The 22,919-nt window shown below is 43.9% G+C and overlaps 5 protein-coding genes across 6 annotated transcripts; all 5 read left to right on the forward strand.

Moving 5' to 3' along the window:
• Positions 1-1,042: 1,042 nt before the first annotated feature.
• On the forward strand, positions 1,043-3,888 carry LOC136199427 (uncharacterized). Of its 2 annotated transcripts, none has more exons than XM_065989616.1 (10): positions 1,043-1,128; positions 1,188-1,804; positions 1,856-2,010; positions 2,073-2,252; positions 2,310-2,460; positions 2,509-2,618; positions 2,665-2,843; positions 2,898-3,228; positions 3,275-3,509; positions 3,556-3,888. In XM_065989616.1, the coding sequence occupies exons 2-10, from the start codon at positions 1,246-1,248 to the stop codon at positions 3,777-3,779; spliced, it is 2,124 nt and encodes a 707-aa protein (XP_065845688.1). In that variant the 5' UTR covers positions 1,043-1,128; positions 1,188-1,245; the 3' UTR covers positions 3,780-3,888. The 2 variants fall into 2 exon arrangements, with proteins under 2 accessions (XP_065845688.1, XP_065845689.1); XM_065989617.1 differs by having other exon boundaries at positions 2,509-2,609.
• Positions 3,889-3,923: 35 nt separating this feature from the next.
• Positions 3,924-6,712, forward strand: LOC136199825 (uncharacterized). The gene is made up of 10 exons (XM_065990152.1): positions 3,924-3,990; positions 4,058-4,674; positions 4,728-4,882; positions 4,937-5,116; positions 5,170-5,320; positions 5,369-5,469; positions 5,518-5,696; positions 5,751-6,081; positions 6,133-6,367; positions 6,426-6,712. The coding sequence occupies exons 2-10, from the start codon at positions 4,116-4,118 to the stop codon at positions 6,605-6,607; spliced, it is 2,073 nt and encodes a 690-aa protein (XP_065846224.1). The 5' UTR covers positions 3,924-3,990; positions 4,058-4,115; the 3' UTR covers positions 6,608-6,712.
• Positions 6,713-9,069: 2,357 nt separating this feature from the next.
• Positions 9,070-16,344, forward strand: LOC136199816 (rho guanine nucleotide exchange factor 12-like). Its single transcript, XM_065990125.1, has 41 exons — positions 9,070-9,128; positions 9,181-9,398; positions 9,453-9,502; positions 9,560-9,617; positions 9,671-9,742; positions 9,801-9,895; positions 9,949-9,999; positions 10,059-10,265; positions 10,323-10,589; positions 10,643-10,691; positions 10,748-10,809; positions 10,869-10,970; positions 11,025-11,067; positions 11,138-11,207; positions 11,268-11,365; positions 11,419-11,503; positions 11,565-11,588; positions 11,646-11,703; positions 11,769-11,885; positions 11,938-12,052; positions 12,107-12,189; positions 12,248-12,329; positions 12,381-13,174; positions 13,224-13,317; positions 13,364-13,464; positions 13,520-13,603; positions 13,662-13,703; positions 13,761-13,878; positions 13,934-13,983; positions 14,035-14,085; positions 14,142-14,216; positions 14,268-14,349; positions 14,401-14,647; positions 14,697-14,740; positions 14,792-14,923; positions 14,992-15,253; positions 15,318-15,346; positions 15,410-15,489; positions 15,547-15,597; positions 15,656-15,773; positions 15,825-16,344. Exons 2-41 carry the CDS (start codon positions 9,221-9,223, stop codon positions 16,175-16,177), a joined length of 4,773 nt encoding a protein of 1,590 aa, XP_065846197.1. The 5' UTR covers positions 9,070-9,128; positions 9,181-9,220; the 3' UTR covers positions 16,178-16,344.
• Positions 16,345-16,455: 111 nt separating this feature from the next.
• Positions 16,456-20,239, forward strand: LOC136199822 (contactin-5-like). The gene is made up of 12 exons (XM_065990145.1): positions 16,456-16,639; positions 16,719-17,030; positions 17,096-17,392; positions 17,482-17,787; positions 17,841-18,134; positions 18,204-18,500; positions 18,565-19,158; positions 19,211-19,252; positions 19,307-19,429; positions 19,482-19,512; positions 19,569-19,884; positions 19,942-20,239. The coding sequence occupies exons 1-12, from the start codon at positions 16,570-16,572 to the stop codon at positions 20,113-20,115; spliced, it is 2,856 nt and encodes a 951-aa protein (XP_065846217.1). The 5' UTR covers positions 16,456-16,569; the 3' UTR covers positions 20,116-20,239.
• Positions 20,240-20,307: 68 nt separating this feature from the next.
• Positions 20,308-22,912, forward strand: LOC136199828 (DDB1- and CUL4-associated factor 8-like). Its single transcript, XM_065990155.1, has 14 exons — positions 20,308-20,733; positions 20,785-20,844; positions 20,894-20,974; positions 21,034-21,128; positions 21,421-21,543; positions 21,593-21,620; positions 21,672-21,710; positions 21,766-21,823; positions 21,884-21,938; positions 22,120-22,172; positions 22,235-22,365; positions 22,418-22,537; positions 22,588-22,698; positions 22,753-22,912. Exons 1-14 carry the CDS (start codon positions 20,398-20,400, stop codon positions 22,843-22,845), a joined length of 1,383 nt encoding a protein of 460 aa, XP_065846227.1. The 5' UTR covers positions 20,308-20,397; the 3' UTR covers positions 22,846-22,912.
• Positions 22,913-22,919: the final 7 nt, after the last annotated feature.

Genomic DNA, 22,919 nt, shown 5'->3' on the forward strand with positions numbered 1-22,919 from the left:
TTTCTCTCCCTGTTTCAGCGTAATCCCCATTCACGTAAGACGACGTTGTCATTCGCGTCACTTGCATTTACCACACCGTCTCGCAGAGATCTAGAGACGGGGACCCCGTCTCGTCCGAAGAGATGCAGCAGCGCTCGGGGGGAACTGGTCTCTCCTTCCTATTCGAAAAGCAAAGAAGAGCAACGTTCGCTCGTCGAACGAACGGTGTCGAAGCAGTGACGCACAGTAAGCTTAGAGAAAATATTTCCTAATACATATTTTGACGTCATTGCTGTTTGTTTAGTGGAGAAAAATTCCCAGGATCGCGTCTCTGGACAAAGGAATGTTGCCAGTGCGACAATCGAACGAATGCTGCATCAACAGCAACAATTCTATAAAGTAAATATTTAATCCACACCTGAGCCATTTAATAATTGATTTTCTTCTTTAGGATCGTTGTGAGGAGTACGAGAAAAATCCTGATTAAAAACCAGAGAAAGAAGTAACATTTACATTGTATATTTTCTATGGCTTAATATTCCTTACCACTAGACGCATGAATTGAGTGAATGCATTCAAAAACGGGAGCAGCAACTGAAAGGAAAGAAAGGCAGAGGTCCTGGAGGAGGACAAAGAGATTCATTAAGTAGCCTCGTCTTCACCTCAATCAAAGTGGATCCTGTGAGTTGCTTTTGACAATGACGTCATTATCAATAAAAGAGGAACGCCCCTATCAAAGCGGATAACGCTTCCGTAATCCTGATACCCTTTCTAATAAAATACTCTTCTTTTATTTGGGTTGTTTAGGGAGATGAAAAGAAATTGTCTCAGAGGTCTCACTGGAATTAAGGAAGGTGATGGAACAGTGCCGTCCACAATATCGGCCGTCGTTTGAAACGCTGGAATTGAAGTTATTGGACGAAATGCATAATTCAAATCGAAGTGTTTACTTGATAGGCCCATATGTGCTCCCAGTCATTTTATAGAACGTATTTAGGTATTGTTGGAAGAGTAGAGACTAATTAATATGTAAATTAGTGTGTTTGTGTGGTCTAAGTCACGTGAGACTGAATACGGGATTTCGTCATCGTAATTGTCGTTTTTGAACCGTTTTCGTCGTTGCATGCGCGATTGAGTCGTCTTGCAAAGGTCATTGCTATGCCAAAAATCGATTTTGTTTGATCGATTGTCATTTCCTTTTCTTTTAGACTCGTTTTGATCGAAGCACTCGATTCGATTCTCTCGAACCGTTTCTCCTCTTCGATAATGTCATCCGCTTGTCCATCATCTCGATATGGACACGTCGCCGCCGTGATCAATGATGAAATGCTTGTGTGGGGAGGACTAGCGGTGAGAGAATCGACGGGAGAGGAGTACGCGTGTTCTCCCGATTTGATGGAGTGTTTGAATCTTTCGACGAATGAATGGAATGAACGACGAGCAACATCCAACAGCCCATCCGACTTTCCTCATCCGTGTCTCGACGCACGAATCGGTGTCGTCCAAAATCGGGACATTTATCAATTTGGTGGTTTCACCTTCTCGTCTGATGGCCGTGAAGTCTATTTGAACGATGTTCACAAATTGGATGGATCGACGTTGGAATGGCAACGAATCCATTCCAATGACCAATCAACGCCCAGCGGGAGAAGGGACCATGGAATGTGCGTGTTAGGGAAGAAAGGAGACGAACATCTCGTCATGATGGGCGGATTCGGAACAACGATTGTTTCACCCATACCAGACGGATCTCAATTCATTCCTTCTTCAAAATATCCTGACTTGGGGTACAACAATGAAGTTTGGTTGTTTTGCATCCGAAGGAGTGAGTGACGTGTAAAAATATTTTGAATTCAATGTAGACATTTGTTTGAAGGGAATTGGATTCCAGCTCAATGCACAGGAAAAAAACCACTTCCTCGATCCGGACATTCCTTCACTACAGTCAATTTTAATCGAGCAATTCTCTTTGGTGGTGGCGGTCGTGGGGAAGTGTTTCCAGATGCTTTTCTGTTCATGTTCACTTCACTGGTAATGTGATAGGTTTGTTATTAGTTAATTAAATAATTAATTAATGTGATTTATTTGCGTAGGAGTGGATTGAAATGAAATTGGATGATCATCTCATTCCTCGATTCTCCCATTCGACGGTTGTTGTTGATATTCCCACATTAGGGGGGCCAGTTGCTTTTCTCTTGTGGGGATATGGGAAAGACAAGTTTCCTCTGTCTCTGGCCCAAATGATTCTAATTGACTTTCAAAAGTGCAAAAAGGTAATTGAAATATTTTCATATGACATTCTACGATGACAAAGTTCATTAATTTGACAGCTGTCAATATCAGATGAGCCCATTCCAACAGGAGAACAATCAGTCTGCTCTATTGTTAGAAGAGGTCTTCTCTTTATTCTGCGATATGGAGGATCATTCTATGAATATAGCAAGAGCAAACCAGGAGCGCTTTTAGACATTTTGAAATATGGTAAATAATTTTTATATTATTTTAAGCCTAATTTTATTGATTGCATAGATTTAAAAAGTGTTGGCGAGAAACTTCTCCGTCACAATTTGAGCGAACCGATCGAACACGAAATTTCAAAATCCGATAAGCATGCACAGAAGATGACCGAGGTTTTAATTGTGTGTGCAAGCCACGGGTTATTAGCATAATTATTCAATATTTTAGGACCATCTTTTGGATCCGTCTCTTCAAATCAACCGACAGGATCTTGTCTATGACGAGGATAATGATATCGTTGACCAAGGAGGCTTCAGTGATGTATTCAAAGCAACGCTGAAAAAAGACGGAGAAGAGAAGATCGTCGCCGTCAAAGTTTTTGTGGATATACGAAGAAAAACAGACAAGTGTTGAATTGATACCGAATTTTTTTGATGGGAATGTTGGTTTTTCTTTTGTAGAGAATTGTTCATGAAGGAGGCAGCTGTGCTCTTCGGAATCAAACCGAATCCGTTCATTTTGCGTCTGATTGGGTTTTGCGCTGTTCCCAGATTCTACGCGCTCGTGACGGAGTTCGTGAGCGGAGGAAATTTGTCTGATTTTCTTAAATCAGTCGAGCACGAAGAAGCCGTTGAGAAATGGAAAACGCGGGTTTCGTTCGCGATGCAAATCGCTGTGGGAATGCTTCATCTCCACTCCAATCATCCACCGGTGATTCACTACGACTTGAAAGCGCAGAACGTCTTGGTCAAGATCATTCCAGGCAGAGAAGAAGCTAAATTTATTTGCAAGGTAGATTAATAAATATTCAAGTTATTTCCGTTAATAATATTTTTAGGTTGCTGATTTTGGTCTTTCAAAAATGTCTGGCGTCAGCTCGGTGACAACTAAGCGGCGAGAGGGGTCCGTTCCGTCTGGCACGGTCACTCACATCGCTCCAGAGCGATATTCTGATTATCCGTACGGCGATGGAGACGACGAAATCATAAGGATGGATTTGGCAAAAAAATCCGACGTTTATAGCTATGGAGTTGTGCTCTGGGAAATTCGGGAAAAAGAGCGTCCGCATAAAGGTTCTTTTCTTAATTAAGTGCGCCTTACAATGAAACTCTTTATTAGATAAGACGAATGAACTAATCTGGCTACATGTCAAAAATGGAGGCGAACTCCCAAGAGGCCGAGCAACGAATGTTCCGCCGTTTTTCAATGATCTATTGAAAAAATGCGTCAAATTCAAGCCAGAAGAGAGGCCCATGTTCAATGACATCCTTTTAGTGATAAAGGAAGGCGAGCGCTGTCTGGTTCATTATTGTAATTGTTTGCACCTTCAAACCATTTTTTAAGTCTTATCATACTCTGTATCTAATTTTTTATGTCGCGACCTTTAACAGTTGTGTCCTACTGTATGCTATTTTTCATTTTTACCTCCCCACGTGCGGGATGAGAGACTAATTAATAGTGCAAGGCCAAGTCACGTGAGAATGAATACGGGATTTCGCAATCGTAATTGAGCCGTTTTCGTCGTTGCCTGCGCGATTGAGTCGTCTTGCAAAGGTCGTTGCCATGCCGACTGACCGACAATCGATTTTGTTTGATCGATTGTCATTTTCCTTTGTTTTAGACTCGTTTTGATCGAAGCACTCGATTCGATTCTCTCGAACCGTTTCTCCTCTTCAAAAATGTCATCCGCGTGTCCGTCATCTCGAGAGGGACACGTCGCCGCTGTGATCAATGATGAAATGCTTGTGTGGGGAGGAGGAGAGGTGAGAGAATCGACGGGACAGAAGTACTTGTGTTCTCCCGATTTGATCGAGTGTTTCAATCTGTTGACAAGTCAATGGAATGAACGACGAGCAACATCCAACAGCCCATCCGACCTTCCTCAGCCATGTACCAACGCACGAATCGGTGTCGTCCAAAATCGGGACATTTATCAATTTGGTGGTGGTTACAGATCGTCTGATGGCCGTCCTGTCTATTTGAACGATGTTCACAAATTGGATGGATCGACGTTGGAATGGCAGCGAATCCATCCCAGTGATGAATCAACGCCCAGCGGGAGATCGGAACATGGAATGTGCGTGTTAGGGAAGAAAGGAGACGAACATCTCGTCATGATGGGTGGATGGGGAACAGCGATTGTTTCACCAATACCAGACGGATCTCAAATCATTCCTTCTTCAAAATATCCTGACTTGGGGTGTAACAATGAAGTTTGGTTGTTTTGCATCCAAAAGAGTGAGTGACGTGTAAAATTATTTTGTATTGAATGTAGACACATTTGTTTGAAGGGAATTGGATTCCAGCTCAATGCACAGGAAAAAAACCACTTCCTCGATCCTCACATTCTTTCAATACAGTTGATATCAATCGAGCAATTCTCATTGGCGGTGACTGTCTTGAGGGAGTGTTGAATGATGCTTTTCTGTTTGTGTTCAGTTCACTGGTAACGAGATAGATTTGTTATTAATTAATTAATTAATGTGATATATTTGCGTAGGAGTGGATTGAAATGAAATTGGAGGATTCTCCCATTCCTCGATTCTTTCATTCAACGGTTGTTGTTGATATTCCCACATTAGGGGGGCCAGTTGCTTTTCTCTTGTGGGGATATGGGAAAGACAAGTTTCCTCTGTCTGTGACCCAAATGATTCTAATTGACTTTCAAACGTGCAAAAAGGTTATTGAAATATTTTTATAGGGCATTCTCCGATGACGAAGTTCGTTTTACAGATTACAATATCAGATGAGCCCATTCCAACAGGGCACCAATCAGTCTGCTCTATTGTTAGAAGAGGTATTCTCTTTATTCTGCGATATGGAGGATCGCCTTATAAATGGGGCGAGAGAAAACCAGAGGCGCTATTAGATATTTTGAAATACGGTAAATATTTTCTATATCGTTATTTAGCCTAGTTGTATGCTTGCATAGATTTTAAAAGTGTTGGTGAGAAACTCCTCCGTCACAATTTGAGCGAACCGATCGAACACAAAATGTCAAAATCCGATAAGCATGTGCAGAAGATGACCGAGGTTTTAATTATGTGTGCAAGCCGCGGGTTATTAGCATAATTAATTTAGGAACCACTTTCGGATCCGTCTCTTCAAATCGACCGACAGGATCTCGTCTATGATGAGGAGGACGATTTCTTGGGGCACGGAGCCTGTGGCGATGTATTCAAAGCAACGCTAAAGAAAGACGGAAAAGAGAAGACCGTCGCCGTTAAACGTTTCACCGACATACGAAGAAGAACAAAAAAGTGTCTACTTACCATTCACTATTTTCTCTAATGACGTATAGTTTTCTTTTGCAGGGAATACGAAATGTTTAAGAAGGAGGCATCTGTGCTACTTCGAATTGAACCGAATCCTTTCATTTTGGGTTTAATCGGACTTTGCGCTGTTCCCAGATTCTACGCGCTCGTGACCGAGTTCGTGAGCGGAGGAAATTTGTCGTCTATTCTCACTTCAGACGAAGAAGCGATTGAGAAGTGGGAAACGCGAGTCACTTTTGCGAAGCAAATTGCTAAGGGGATGCTTCATCTTCACTCCAATCATCCACCAGTCATTCACTACGACTTGAAAGCGGAGAACGTCTTGGTCGAGCGCATTCCAGACGAAAGAGAAGATCAATTTATATGCAAGGTAGATTAGAAATCAAATAAAAAAATAATAATTTAATCAATATTATTTCAGGTTGCTGATTTTGGACTTTCGAAAATGTCTGGCATCAGTTCAATTACGATAGTTCGGCAAAAGGATTCCGTTCCGTCTGGCACAGTCACTCACATTGCTCCGGAGCGATATTCCCGTCGTCCGTACGGCGCTGGAGACGACGAGGTTGTGAGAAAAGTTTTGGCGAAAAAATCTGACGTTTATAGCTACGGAGTTTTGCTCTGGGAAATACGAGAAAGGCAGCATCCCTATCAAGGTCAATTGATTCTTAGTTTTCATTGGCCTTGGGTACTACTGTAGTTATTTGCCTTTAGGTACGGATAGAGATACTATTCGCTTTCTTGTCAAAACTGGAGAGAAACTTCCGGAAGGCGAAGCACTCAATGTTCCACCGTTCTTCGACGATCTCATGACGAAATGCACACAATTCGATCCCCAGAATCGTCCAATGTTCGACGACATTATACTCACACTAACGGGAAACGAATCTGATTGAATTGAGAACCATAGCTTGTAGCCTTCCCCCTATGACATAGTCTTTTATTTTACTTCAGTTTTGGATGAACCCTACGTTTTTATGAATATTTGTACTTTTTTGTGATTGATGTAGCATCTCCTAGATTAATTTCTCTGTAGTACAAACCGACTCTCGCTAAATCAGATCGATGGACGGCAGAAAGAGAGACTGAAGGACGTGAAGGGCAGATATACACGACGGCCACACGCTCAATTTGCTCATATTTTATTTCCACAGACGCAGGCAGTACAAAAAATCATTCTCGTGAAAATCTAACGTGTCCAATTGCCTTACTTCTCTCCTTCTGACTTCGTGACTTCGTCCATCACTTTTCTTCAGCGCGCGACCTAAAAAAATGGTATTAGTCACTGTAAAATAATCGTTGTACGTACCTTTTGGTTTGCGTCCGTATTAGCGTAACCCAGGCTACACCGCGCGGAGGTTCGGACGCTTCGTAGCCCAGGGAAGTCTTCGCAAAGCGATGACTCCCTTCCAAAAATTGTCGGGTGAGTTGCGCGTCATCGGCCACCCCACGTGTACCCGCCTGGATGAGAGTCGGTCCCTAATACCGAAGTCCCCCGGCGCGGTGGTACAGCAAACCCTTCGGTATGTGCTCCTGGGAAGAACCGGGGCTACTGGAAGTGGAGAACGGCCGACCACTGTTTGTAGAGGCCGACAAGAAAGACAGTGCAATGCCCGAAATGCCTTCACCTGAGCCGGATCATCCTCCGTCTAATCGCGCCGCCGGGTGAGAAAAGTGCCGGCAACCAGACCGTATTGAACACCCCCTCCAAGCCGTAACCACTCTGCCTAGCGCGGTTCGTGCTTGTTGGCGCAATAAGACATTGGCGATCGTTATGCTCAGTGCGCGCACCGAGGCCGAAGCCCCCCTTCGCCCTGCTTACAGGCTCCGGCACGGATTATCCGTGGGCCACGCTGATCCGACACCCAGACTTGCCTTTTGCCTTCCCCCGAGCCGGTCCGTTCAAGAACGAGACGTAGCGAACCACGCCGCATCCACCCTCAGCCGCAACTGAGGGGAAATCGGTGTGCTCTTCGCTTTTCAATCGTGTAGCTCCGCCCAGCGCGCTCATTGGTCCGTGGAGGTCACGTGTGACTCACCTAGCGCTCTGAATGGTGGAAAACGAATAGGTGCGAATTTATAAACCGGTTTGGCTATTGATTAGTCAGCAATTGACGCCTCAAGGCTCAAAGATGGCGACGATAAGCCTCGTGGCCGCCTGGACGCCTTTTCTCTTCTTCACGCTATCGTCGACCTTCCAGATGTCGAAGAACAAGCCAGGTACACTAGCTAAGAAATGGCGATCGGGCGTCGATCGACGCCACCGCGAGACTTGCGCGTCTCGCGCGCCGTTTTCGATCGCGGACGACGCTGCGGGGTTGGTTCGAGTAGCCTTTAGTGCCTAATCTACGACGATTGATCGTTTTTCCACTTAGGTACGCTGTAAAAACGAATCGCATCGACGAAAGCTGCACGTAACTTGCGCTCAATCGACTACAAGACCAGCGAGAATACGATAGAGACGGCAAACGAGGCGAAAGAAAAGCGAAAAAGTCGGCTATTGTTCATATAGAGCATTTTTTTGCTAAGGAGGTGTGTCTGATCAATTTGATTAAATAATTTCCCAATTAATTTATATTTTAGTTTGCGGGCGCGAAACGGACACGAGCTGCACAAGGAAGGATTTTTTTTCGGGAACAGTGGCTGTCGACCTGTGATGCCCGAGTATGAACCCTATATTGAGACTCCAAAAAACGACAAAAATCAAAAGTCGTTCTTATGACGGGCGAGAGCACGCACATCAACGGTTTCTTCAATTGGATCTTCAGAATTTCACCACAAGATCCTATCCGACTTCTACTCGTTGATAATTAACCGCAAGCACGGTGGCCTGCACTCGGTCACAAAGACGGCGTATCGAATTCGGCCTCATACTGGTTGCAGGATCAAACAGCTGCTCTACTTGATTGACAGTCCCGATTTTGGTATCGAAGCCGAAGAGTACGTTGCTCGAACGTACAGGGCGCTCTTCCAGCTCTTTACCAAAATCGACTGCGTGCCACTGAGGATCGTTGTGGTCCAAATACAAAAGCTCTCCTGCACAACATCCTTTAACGGTTTGGAACGGACGTATTTCAGCGCTCGATAATCGATAGTCACGTGACAGTTATTCTTTTCGGAGGGAACCATGCGAAGAGGGAGCTAGAGACGCTGAACGCATTGGAGAATCAAAATCGTGGCAGTCACGAATATGACGGAGAAATAAAAAGGAGGAAAAAGAGAACACGTGGAGGAAGGCAGGAGAACTGAAAATCACTGTAATTAGTGAATTTATCAATCCTCAAATCGCTACAAATGTGAAAGGTGTCGTCCGAGGCATTTAAAAATAAACAAATGGTTTGTTTCCCACCGAACTCGGAGGACGCGCGTTAGCAGAAACATTTTGCAGCTAAATTCCCGTTCCCCGTCGCTCCGGACGTAAGACGACCTTGGCATTGGGTTCACCTGCATTCAGGACACCGTCCCGCAGAGATCTAGAGACGGGGACCCCGTCTCGTCCGAAGAGAGAGATGCAAGAGCGCACGGGGGGAAACGATCTCCACTCTCCTTCCTATTCAAAAGGGAAAGAAGAGCGACGTTCGCTCGTCGAACGAACGGTGACAATCGTTCGCGACGAATCGTCGGGCGGCGGATACGGATTGACTGTGAGCGGAGATAATCCCGTTTTCGTTCAATCGATCAAGCAAGGTACGTTGGGAAAGAGAATGAAAACGTTCGAATCAACGTTCTTTGTTTGCTTAGGAGGATCTGCTTGGAGAGCTGGAGTTCAATCGGGAGATCGAATTCTTATGGTATACAGTAGTCCTCTCTATTTTCGTGACGTCATCCTCGTGACGATGATGCTAAAGGTCAATGATCAGTATGTGGCGAGAGCTGGACACATTCACGTTGTCCAACTCATCAAAGGCCAGTTTTAATTAATTTACAAATTTAGAAAATTATTTCTTTATTTATTTTAGCTGCGAAAATTGTGAATCTTCGTTTGGCGAGCCCCTCCCCTTTGCCGGGAAGAGTCGAAACAGTGACGCACAGTAAGCTTAGAGAAAATATTTCCTAATACATATTTTGACGTCATTGCGAATTGTTTAGTGGAGAACAATTCCCAGGATCACGTCTCTGGACAAAGAAATGTTGCCAGTGCGACGATCGAGCGAATGCTACATCAGGAGCAACAATTCTATAAAGTAAATATTTAACCCACACCTGAGCCAAAATAATAATTGATTTTCTTTTTTAGGATCGTTGTGAGGAGTATGAGAAGAATCCTGATTCAAAACTAGAGAAAGAAGTCACATTTACATATAATAATATTATGTATTTTCTATGGCTAATATTCCTTGCCACTAGATGCACGAATCGAGTGAACGCATTCAAAAGCTTGAGCACCAACTGAAAGGAAACAAAGGCAGAGGTCCTGGAGGAGGACAAAGAGGTTCGACAGGTAGCCTCCCATCTCGTCTTCACCTCAATCGAAGTGGATCAGGCGAGTTGCTGACGTCATCATCGAACAAAGGAGGAACGCCCACATCAAAGCGGAAAAAAGCTTCAGCTTCCGTATTTGTCATACCCTTTCAAATGCTATTAATTAATTAATTTTTTGGGTTGTATTAGGGAGATGAAAAGAAATCGGTGAATCGACTCCGAGTTCTCACTGGATTTCGAAATTCGGGCTCACCAAAAAAGGATCATGGGAAGCAAAGAAGCCCGGCTCCTTTCTCTTCGCCGCCGCCGGCAACGACCGAATCGCCGGGGGCGGATCTTACGCCGCCGTCAAAGGGAGATAAACAGCAATTAATTCATCCGTTGTCATCATCTACAACATCTCAGTCAGCAGCTGCGTTTATATGCATTGATGATTCCGATGAAGATGAGGAGCTTGTGAGAATGACTAATATATTAATGATTAGATCTATATTCTTCTCTTTTATCAGTCTCATGAGGGTCCTTTCTGTGATTTGGCTTTGCTCGAAAAGATGCCCGGTTCGTACTTGTGATGTAACATGGCACAGTTTGTTATTTATTTATTTATTTTTTAGGTCACATGGCTGTTTTTATTAATTATCTTGTCACCGACGAACGTTGCAATCCCGCTAATATGGTACGTATTAGGACGACTCTTCTCTTCTTCTTACTGTATTCTGTTTATGACGTCATCAGTTTTTTTACGTGATCAGTGGAATTTATCAGAAACATTTGAACACAAAGGATCTCAGGCGAATGGCTACGGATGTCTACAATTCCTTTCTATCTCCTCGAGCGGTAAATTATTATTTAGTAAATACTCATTATCCTCATCACTGTCTTTTCATTTAGCCCCTCAAAGTAGATATGGACGATTCCATTACAAAGCAAATAGGTGCTAATTGAGTGACGCATCGCTTAGCAACACGTGATTATCGTCATCATCATCATCATCTTTTGTACAGAAACGAGTTTGAAGAGTCGCAGCGGCAACACGAGTGACGAATCATTTCGACCTATATTCAATAAAGCAAGGTAAACATTGCGTCACGTGACTATTTATTTATTTGTTTATTTATTATTTTTCATATGTAGAGATCACGAATTTAATTTTGTGTCGCGACAATTAGGAGAGTTTCGTGGGAAGCGAGCTCTCGGTTTGGGGAGTATGTTTGGAGAAGCCTATCTCACTGGTCTGTAAAAAGAAAGGGTCATCCTTTATATATTTATTTATTTTCATTTATAGACGATTTAACACAGCAAGATCACATCGAGGTTGTCAGTCGTCTTCTCACACCTCACCTTCAGCAATTGATCTCCTCTACGCAAACGTATGACTGAGAGAGAGAGGGGGGGCTTTGGGTTTCGTATCAAATGTCTTTATTTATTTAGATCGAGTGATGAGAAGGAGAAACGGTTCTCAAAACTAAACAATTCCTCTTGGCGCTCTTACATTGTTAATGTCCTTTTTAGAGCTGCTTTAGCGTCGTCGATTCTGACGTTCATGCAAGACGTAGGAGTCAAGGTCAAGGTAAACAACAATTATTTATTTATTTCCTCTTTTATTTCTTCACTGTTCTTCTTCTCTCTCTCTAGCTAAAATTGGATGCAACTAGTGCGGGCAGCGGAAATCGTCCTCAAAGCTTCACGTCCCCAAAGCCAGTTGTCAGCTCGAGCGCCGCTGGCCGATCATCTCTCTTCAAAAACAACAAGGTAAGCAAAAAAACTATTTTAGAAAACCGGTTTTATGAATTTATTTCTTCAGTTTCATCTCATCAAAGGACACGAATTCGTCGCCGTTCATTATCATTACCCAACATTCTGCGATCACTGCAAGGGATTATTGTGGGGATTTGGCTTTCAAGGCTACAGATGCCAAGGTACACGCGCAATGACGTCATGCCTCTCTATCTCATACATACATATATGTGTAGTGTGTGGCTTCAACGTTCACAAACAAAGTTGCAATGACGTCCTTCCCTCTCCCTGTCCTGGTGCAAAGAAAGGAGGCCAAGTGGTATATATATACATTTGATGACGTCATATGATTTGATTCCTAATATCTATTTCTATAGAAAATTGGTTCACTCTGGGTTGACATGGACAAGAGAAAATCTCCCGGATTAGCTACAAGTAGCTCATCCACCACGGGAAAACGTAATCGATATATTATTTATATTTTAAAAATAATCCCTCCCTTCTCTCTAGGCAAGAGCTCCGAAGCAGACCATCTACTCAGCGCAAGTACAACGACACTATCAGCAAGCAACTCCTATTCGTCTCTCTACACGGATACGACAAGCATTGCTCCATCGATCGTCGATCCAGCGCAGATGGATTCAATGTCTCTCGCCGAATCCGACAGAGTTTCATTAGCAAGCGGCGTCGGCGGACGAGTGAATAAATTAGTCAAAACATATGAAGAGACGGCAGCCGCTGTGACGTCATCTCTCTCGTCGCCGACGTCACAACGAAAGTCATACGACGCCAACGAATCGACGTCATTTTCGGACGATTCGACGGTGAAACGACATCGAATCGGATCGATGGTGAGCGACAAATCGGCGACACTTCCCTATAAGGGAGACAGTGGAAAGAAGAAAGAAGTGACACGTACGCGTAGTCTAAAATTATCCGAGCGCGATAAGATGGCGAGGAACTTGAGTCAATATTCCCTTCAAGTCGATCATTCGGCGTCGATGATGAATTTGAGGGAGAATGGAAGCGGAGGAGGAGGGGGAGGAGGAGAGGGCGACTTTTTCACGTCTTCCGAAGGCGGACCGCGAATGCTTCTTCCTTCGCCGTCGATGACGTTTGAAGATCAGGAGCTGATGCAGGACGAGGATATGATTGTCGAGGAGTCGCTCATACCTTGGGTTCAGACTGTCGATAAAATGATGCTCAATCGGATGACGAGGAAGGAAATACGTAGACAAGAACTCATACACGAACTGATTTACACGGAGAGAAATCACGTCAAAAAACTCAAAACTTTATACCAGGTACCTACGTAGATTAACATAATTAAATGTATTTTATTAATTTATTTAGGTTTTCTATACGCCGTTGGTGAAGAGCAAACATTTTAGTCAGGAAAAAATGGACAAGTGGTTTCCTCACATTAGACAACTCGTCGAGCTTTATCGTGAGAATTCCGCCACAGAATCATCATGTCTTCATTTTTTCTTTAGGCGGACTTATGCTTGCAATGAGAGATAAATTCGAGGAAGGGATGAAAATGAAGGACACGCGTGGTCAAGTGGCTTTGATTGGCGATTTGATGCTCAGAAGGGTGCACCACATACTAATGTCATGATTTATTTTATATTAGGTTTGTCTATGTTTAGTTCCAAGGATACGCTGGAGACAAATTGGTGGAAATATCAGCTGATTTTGCAGCCACCCAAGCGGCGGCACTGGAGCAAATCAAAGTGAGATAAAGAAAAGACATTTGTTATTATTATTATTAATCCTCTCTATTTTTTTTAGTACGCAAGACAAAAGTCGAAAGACGTCGATCGCTTCTTCTTGGTCTTGAAAAAATTATATTATTTTTTAAATAATTAAACTGTGTTTGTGCGTTTTTAGAGATGCGAATCGCGTCCTATCTGCGGTCGACTCCAATTGAGCGAATTCATGTCTGTTGTCATATTGAGACTGACCAAGTATCCTCTCTTGCTTGAGCAAATACTCAAGTACACAGGAAGTACGTGCCGCAGCTAAGACAAATAAAGATTAGGCTAATCAATATTTCTTCTTAGCTAATCATCCGGATTACGAAAATACAAAAGATGCACTCGACGCTTCAAAGGCAATCAAAGAATCAATGATCAAATATTTTATTATTGACATATGTATATAGAAAGTTCTCGTCAAAGTGAACGAAATTGTCAAGGCAACCAAAACTAGAGAGGTAGACATAATTATCAGAATAATGTTATTAATTGTTATCATTATTCATGACTTTAGCTCCTTTTTGACATTCAAAAGAAGTTGGATATGAGTGGAATCGAAAAGGCGTCGGCTCAATTTGAAGAACTCAAAGTATCCTATATGTAGATATTTATTTACGCTTTTATATCGTCATGTGCTTAGGATTTTAATCTTACGGACGAAAACAATGAGCTCTATTTTCACGGTCAACTTGGCTGGAAATTGAACAAAAGCCGAACTCAAAGTAAAATAAAATTATATTAATCTTTCACTCACGTGACCATTTATCTATTAGCTGTTTGCCTTCTCGTTTTTCATCACATGCTTGTCCTTTTGGAACGAAACGAAGACAAGGATCGATATCAACTCAGAGTTCGACCCGATCCGAATGGAAAAGTCGATCGAAGTCCTGTCATATTGTTTCAAAATTTACTCGTCCGAGAAGCGGCGTACGATCCCAAGTCGTTCTTCGCCGTTTCCACGACGACGGAAACACCACAAATGTACGAACTCATTTCCCAATCCGTAGACGAGAGAAAATTGTAAGAAAGCGTAAATCTACTGTATATATGTATATGCTATTTATATAAGGTGGGAAAACAAAATTGGAGAAGCCATGGAAATATGGAAGTCAAGTAGGATCTTTATATAAATAAATATATGATTAAATATAATCTATGGATTAGGTCATGGTGGACGTCGTGCTGCGGAAGAGGAAGAAAGACGGGCTAGAAGAAGCAAGACACCGAAGAAGACAGACGAAGAGGAGGAAGAGGAGGAAGAAGATCAGGAAAACGATACCATTGCATCTTTGAAAGGTAATAAATATTATTACTCTCATCGCATATCTTCCTAATTAATTTATTTCGTCTCGTTCGTTATTTAGAGAAGATTCTAGTCGAGAGTCGAAAAGTTACAGCGGCTTTGGAGCGTAAATCTCGTCTCATGGAAAAACTGCAGAACCTTGAAAGCAAGCAGATGCAACGTCAGTCTTCAGAGCCAATGAAAAGAGCTCCATCGCCTCCCACAGTCATCGCCGCCGCCGCCGCCGCCGCCGACACCGTCGCCACTGCCGGTCCCAAAGAAGGATTGGGAAAACGACGTCATAGCACTCCAGCGTTGGGAGTGCCTCAGCAACAACGATCTAGGTATTACACTATGTGATTGCTCTTCTAATAATTACATAAGAGGTTGTTTTTCTCTCTAATGTAGACTTTCCTTGATTGGTGCACTACGTCTAGGTAAGAATCGCGCAGGGTACATTTTCTCATCTCTCTCACTGTCTAATTTTGATGTGCACGTAGCTGATCGTTTGGCTGAATTGGCTAATAAACTGTCGTTGGCCAAAACGGAAGGAGACGTTTTGTCTGACATTGTCACAAAGGTAATAGATAAACTACTATTTTTACCCATTTTAATTAAATGTGTTTCTGCCATATAGGATATTGTTGCACACACTTCACAATTGCAGAAAAAATTGAGCAGTTTCTTGGTTAGTTTCCTATCCCCATTCCCTATATTAAGCTATATGTAATTCATATAATTATTAGAGGGTTAGTCCCCCACCTGCACTGGCAATATTGGAAGAGGATTCATCCCCCGCACCCCTTCGAAAGAAAAAAGAAAGCTCCGAACTACACAGACCCAGATCAAGGGCACTCGACAAAGGCAATAATACCCAATGACACGTCATCGTATTTATAACTCTTGTCTTCTTAGGTTTTAGAAAGCCTTCACTCGCTTCTCAGACTTCAAATGAGGCGAGTGAGGACGTACGCGCCGCCAACGACTCCGACTCCTCGTCGACGTCGTCGTCTGAAAAGAAGAACGTTGAAATAACGAAAGAGCCATCGCCGTCAATTCGACGACAGAGCTCCTTCGACAACGACGACGGCGATAACAAAGACGACAATGATGATGAAAAGAAGGAGGAGGAGGAGGAGAAAGAGAAGGAGGAGGAGGAGGAGGAGAAAGAGAAGGAGGAGGAGGAGGAGAAAGAGAAGGAGGAGGAGGAGGAGAAAGAGAAGGAGGGGGGAGGAGAAGGCGACGGCAATTTGAATGTCGTGACGTAACTTTTGTTTTTTTTTCCGCCGCCGCCGCCCATCGCTGCCGCCGCCCGTTCCCATTCCGCTTCTATACGCTCTCACTGTACAGTATTCATACACGCAGAAGAGGCTCTAGGTTTCGACAGCAACATTTTGTAGGACTTTTATATACATAAAGGCATTTCATTTCCTTTTTGATGGTCATCCTAGCGCGCGCGCGCGCGTGCGCGTCGTTCACGTCGCGCCCTCGCCCACCGGACGTCCATATGATATCGCAGGCTTTTTTTTGTCTAGCTTCTTCATTAATGGGGGATCCAATTAGGAAAGCGTGGGTGGCGTCGGCGGCGGTTTTCTGACGCCTCTTCGCGCGCAGGCACGGACTTTCAGTATCTATTCCCCCGCGGCGGACCCTCGAGACAATGGACGCTCATCAACGATCGTTTCTCGTCGTTTTCGCCACGCTATGTCTCTCCGTCTTCGCAGGCAAAGGTTAGTAGTCTAGTGACTCTCACACGCGGAAGTAAAGCGACGATCGAACAAAAGACCCTCTCTTTGTCTCGTTGTCTAGGTTCGGGATATCGATTCGACGTCTATCCTCGAGACGATGCCATCGTCGTCGATCGCTCTCCCGTCACTCTTCACTGTCAATCGCGCGATGAGGACGTCACCCGAAGCGCTTCTTCCTCCTACGAATGGTTTCTCAACGACGAATCGATCGTCAATACGAGCGCCAATCGACACGAAGTCTTCGCGAACGGATCTCTACACTACGAAACGCTTTCCATGGCAAGCGGGCCCTCGACTCCACTTCGCTACACGTGCAAAAGCACGCGTCAGAGTGGAACACTCGTCAGCGACGTCGCCACAATTCGATTTGCATGTATAGAGACTGAAAATAACCTATTATTCGTTCATTTCCCCTCGTCTGACGCGCTCTAATTGCAGATATCGACGACTATTCGTCGTCGGCGCGAAGTGCGATCGTCCACGCCGTGCCGCGCGGCACCGCTTTCCTCCAATGTCCGTCTCCCACTCCCGCGGGCTTGCCGTCGTCTCGCGTCGTCTGGATCGACGATCGAACGGGGGCCCCCGTTCGAAATCGTCTTCCCGTGTCTTCGCTAACGAATAATCTGCAAATTCCCAACGTCAATTCGTCGCTCGACGGAACGACGTATAGATGCCAATACATCAATGACATGCTAAACAGATCCACTATAAGTCCACCCGTACAACTCAAAGTCGGTACGTAGACAAAAGAAAAAAATTAAACAACTTTTATTTATTTATTTATTTATTTATTTATTTATTTATTATTGGTGTTGCTTTTTTAGGGGCGACTTCTAGGAGATTGAGTCTTTTGAGTAGTCAAGAGTCTCATACTGTTCTCATGGGCGGTCGCGTTCTTTTCGAATGCGTTCCGTTTTCGGCGACCGTTGCGAGTACCACGTGGTCGCTTCTCTTCAATGGAAGTCGCGTTGGGCCGACGGTTCGATCCTCTATCATCGGAACAAATTTGAAAATTGTGAACGTTACCAAAGAAGACGAAGGCGAATACGAATGCGAAGCGTCGGCACCGCCACTTCCGGGTACGAGCCAACCTCAATACTCCTATAAATATTTTCGTCTTACTGTCGACGGTGAGATTTCCTTGATCTATTGAATTAATAAGCGATTAATGTTGCTGCACTAGAAATTCCTATTGTGAGTGTGACTCCTAGTGCCGGAGCTCTGAGCCGATCCCAAATGTATTCCGTCAAATGCTCATTTCGCGGAAAACCGACGCCCAACGCCTATTGGACGCTCAACGGATTCAAATTGACCGACGTCAAAATGAACGAATTGGGAATCGCGTCGAGCGTTCTCGAAAACGACGAATACCAATTAAAAATTTCGCAAGTCGATCGTCGACACGAGGGCTACTATCAATGTTTCGCCTCGAATTTGGTGGGATCAGCGAATGCAGCCGCACTTCTCATAGTATACTGTAAGAAAGAGATGATAGTCCCTCTCTCTCTCTCTCATATATTGACTTTGGTGCGTGGGTGTGGTTTAGATCCTCCTGATCTCGTTCTTTCGCCTCAGCCGGCCGACATCTTCGAAGGCACGTCTCTCGTTCTCAATTGCTCCTACTTGGGAAGTCCGCCGCCGACGATCACGTGGTTCCTAGATGACGTCGAATTAAATAGCGCTATTGCCGGAATAGAAATCGCAATGCGACACGGCGATCGTCTAACCACGAGTTCGTTACGCGTTGTCAAGGCCACGAATAAACATACGGGAATCTATTCGTGTCGAGGAGTCAATCCGGCGGCGACGGTCTCCTCTGGAGGCGCCAAAGTAACTGTATACGGTATAAATAGGAGGAGAAGAAAATAAATAAATAATCAATATCACGTGGGTTCTTTTTCTTATAGTTGGTGCCGACGTCAGCGTACCGGATCAAGTGGCCGGCCACTTGGGCGCTCCTCTTCTCATCGTCGCGAAAGTCGTCGGTTTACCCAAACCGACTATTCGATGGTATGTTAATGAGACGCGTCTTCTCGTCGATCGCGACGATCGAATTCGCATTCTGCAAAACGGCTCTTTGGAAATTTCGAATCTGCTAATCGACGACGCGACGACGTACAGAGTCGTCGTCACGAACGTCGTTCGAGGCGCCGAAACGTCGCGAATGAAACGCGTGGGCGTGTCTATAATTCCTGTAGTCTATGACTTTGACTTGGCGCCGCCTCGCTATTCCATTGGTCAAGAAAGCGTTCGACTTCAATGTCGCGCTCGAGCGAATCCGCTTCGTTCTCTCTCGTTTACGTGGTGGAAAGGAAACGTTGTCGTCGACGTCGACGTCGAGACGACGCTTATAACCGTGGAAACGGTGGTGAACGAGACGGACTTCACGGCGACGAGCGTACTAACGATTCGTCGAGTCGCCGAAGAGGACTACGGTAATTACAGTTGCTCGGCGACGAACGCGGGAGGACAATCGCCCAAAACCATAATAGGATATATAGGTTAATTAATAAAAGCAAGCCAATGCGTTGCAACATACACGTTTTATTTTAGACGCTCCTGACGTCATATCTGAAGCACCTCGACAATCAGAACGTCAGTTCTAAGTCTGTCTCTGAAATATTAATAAATATATACCTGTTTACGTAGGGACGGGTCTTAGTGACGGCGGCGTGGCTGGTGTCGTCATTACCGTGTTGATATTAACCGCTGCTGTAATCATCATGAGTGCCTACGTCTATCGATATAGGCAGAAAAAATCGGCTGAAAGAAGTATGGTCTTATATGTACGTACAATAGGTCTTTCACTGTGCACTATGATTAGGTGATGGCACGCCCCCGCCTCAATTGGAAAGGTGCACATGCACTATAGTACGAAAGAGTTAATTTCACTCTGTATCTCTCTCTATAGTGTCATGAGATATTCTCAAAATCAAGCGTCTGCTGTCTACTACGCTTCATCTGGACCTCATTCCAGAGAAGAAGACAGAAAGGCGACTGCGCCAACGGCCGCGGCTAAAGCGACGTCATCGTCTGGCGCCGCTTCTGTTCCCGCCGACAAGGACATCTCGTTTCAGTCGTTTGCCGGCAATACGGTGTTGGGTCGACGATCGACTGCCGATACGCCGACGACGCCGAATCCTCTTCGAACGGTTGCTTCTCTAGGTGAGGAATCGATTGCGCCGCCTGCCTATTCTCCTAACCCGGAAGAGGAGCTCGACGTCCAGGTTGCTTTTCTTCACATGAATTGACGTCAATGCCTCAGTCTATGTTCTATAATATAGATTCTGCCTTCTGCTACTTCAATTTCTACGGACATCGATAGCTGTTGCGACGTGAAGCCGAGATATAGTTATCTAGATTCGACGACGTCTCGCATGATGGAAGGGGACGTATTTCGACCGGAAGGAGAAGAGAGTGACAAAGACGAAGACACGCACATAAGCAGTGCGCTCTAACCATTATACATTGAGCTACTAATAGTGTGTGCAGTAGATCCTGAACATTTTATTTGCTGACGCATTAGACTAATAGATTAGCTGACTCTCACGTAACGCAATTACATATGTGACGTGCCACTAATAGATTAGCTGACTCTCACGTGACGCTCATTACACGCATTGCATATGTGCATATACGGGACGCGCTGACGTACGAACGAAACAAGAAAGGATTTGTTTTCTTCGAAAGGCGATCGTTATCGACGACGGCGTACGCGCGCCGATCCCCCTCCCCGCGAAATGGCGACGTCGGCGACGAAACGATCGTGGAATATGGGCGTGGAATTGCTTCGCCGTTCGAAAGGCGAAATGGACGAGAAGCGAACGCGATTGCGCGGCCCCTGGCATCCGCGCACCTTCCAAATGCGCACGTCGAGCTCGAGCGAGTTCGTTCGACGCTTCGCGCTGAGTCACAAGCTCGAATATCACGGCGGATGCGTCAATACGCTTCACTTCAACGAAACGGGAACCCTACTCGCTTCCGGAAGCGACGATCTCAAAATCGTCCTCTGGGATTGGATGGCGAATAAGGCGAAAATCGCCATTCCGACCGATCATAGGTCAAACGTTTTTCAAGTACGACATTTTATAATTTAATTAATTAATTTAATTCGTTGATTTAATTAGGCTAAATTTATGCCGTCTTGCTGCGATAACATTATTGTGAGTGCGGCGAGAGATGGACAGGTACTACAGTGATGACGTCATCATTATAAACATTATTAATTTATTTAAGATTTTCAAAACGTCTCTTTGCTACGATGGAAGTGTTAGGGAGAAGAAGAACGTGGCGAGTCATAGAGGAGCGGCTCACAAGGTGACTACTCATTGATAGTCGTTGTTCTGTTTAATTAAATAGTATTGATTTATTATTAGCTTGGTTTGATTGGCGGAAATCCGCACGTGTTCTTGTCGTGCGGCGAAGATGCCGTCGTATTCAGCGTCGATTTGAGAGAAGACGAACCGCACAAGTAAGCCGAGACATCAGTTACTGGTACAGTAGAAATTCGAACAGTGGCCTTCCTTTTAAACGAGTTATTATTTTCGAGTACAAATAATAATAATGTTCCAGTGTTCCTCTGCCTCTACAAGAGCTCGCAAAACTTTTCATTGAACGTTTTGCGAGCTCTAAAGAACATTGTGGCTCAGAGAAAACTAGATTTTGAAAGGCAAACACGTTAGACTGATTCAGCAAATTGCTTCACTTTCCTGTTCGGATTTCTACTCTACATTGATCAACTTTCACGTATTCCTTTCTCCTAGGCTCTTGACTGTGAAAGAATCGAATGACAGTGGACGCGCTCAAAAAATCGCTTTGTATACGATTTTTTGTGATCCGTCAAATCCTAACCTTTTTGCTACAGCTGGAAGAGATCAATATGCAAGGTGAGAATGAAATAGAAGCGTTCACTTTGTCGTACGCTTTCTTTTCTAGGATATATGATCGGAGAAAAATTGAAGAGGTATGTGTTATAAACACGTGACTCTTTCATAAATTAATTCGTGTATTTTAGGACGTTGAACCTGTGGTGAAATTTTGTCCTCCAAGTTTTGTAATCAAAAAATATAAATATAATTAATTAATTTTTTTGACGTGTTTGTGTGCAGAAAGAAAGCGATCGTCACGAAAACATTACTTGCCTCGTCTATTCCAATAACGGAAATGGTTGGAAAGACTTTTCGTGGGCGTGGCTACTTGTCATACAGTGTCTCTCTCTTCACGTAGAACTTCTTTGTAGCTACAATGATGAAGACATCTATCTATTTGATACTCGTCATAGGTACATAATATAAGAGATACAGACACTCATTTCAATACCTAGGTTTATGCTAATTTTAAACATGTATTGAAATTAATTAGAGAAGCGAAGATTTTATTAATAAAAATAGATAAGTATATTAATTAATATATATATCCAATTTTTTTCAATATAGACAATGATGTACTCTCCTTTTATATAGTAGTGGAGCTGAACCAATCAAAACCTATGCAGGACACCGTAATAGCGCAACAGGTTAGTATTATGGAAACGATCTCTCGAGAAATAGACATTGAATTTTTTATTTTTATTTTTAGTCAAAGGCGTTAATTTCTATGGACCGTCGAGTGAATACATTGTCAGTGGAAGCGATTGTGGTCACGTGTTTCTGTGGGACAAGGAAACGGAGAAGGTTATTCAATTTTTAGAAGGAGATATTGGAGGAGTGGTGAGAGGATATCTTATCCTATTGATTTCCTTTTTTGTCTATATTCTCGTAGGTCAATTGTCTAGAACCTCATCCCTTTGGAGCGTTTCTTGCTACGAGCGGTCTAGATCATGACGTCAAAATTTGGATGCCAACAGCACAAACTCCAACCGATTTGGACGGATTAGAAGAGGTGAAAAATTAAAACTGAAAAAAATTGTCAATAAGTTTCATGTATTATAGTGTATTGACAAGAATATCGCAGACAGAGAAGCGGAGAGGCAAATTCCACACTATCCATATCCAATTCATCAGCAGATCCTTCAAATGTTGATGAGAAGTGGCGTTCTAAGAGTAATAATAGCCCAAAGACCACGTGACCATGCACATTATTTATCTCGTATATAGAGAGGCGATGACGGCAGCAGTGATACATCAGAAGATGAAGACAACGATGATAACGATGACGATGATGAGCACGTTGTTTGTCGCCAATCCTAGATCATATAGCACGTCCACAGTTTTCTTGTAAATACTTATTAGTCGATTAGATACGATGTCATGGAAACGCGTCA

This window comes from Oscarella lobularis, chromosome 1 (assembly GCF_947507565.1).
Source record: "Oscarella lobularis chromosome 1, ooOscLobu1.1, whole genome shotgun sequence".
Lineage (NCBI taxonomy): Eukaryota > Metazoa > Porifera > Homoscleromorpha > Homosclerophorida > Oscarellidae > Oscarella > Oscarella lobularis.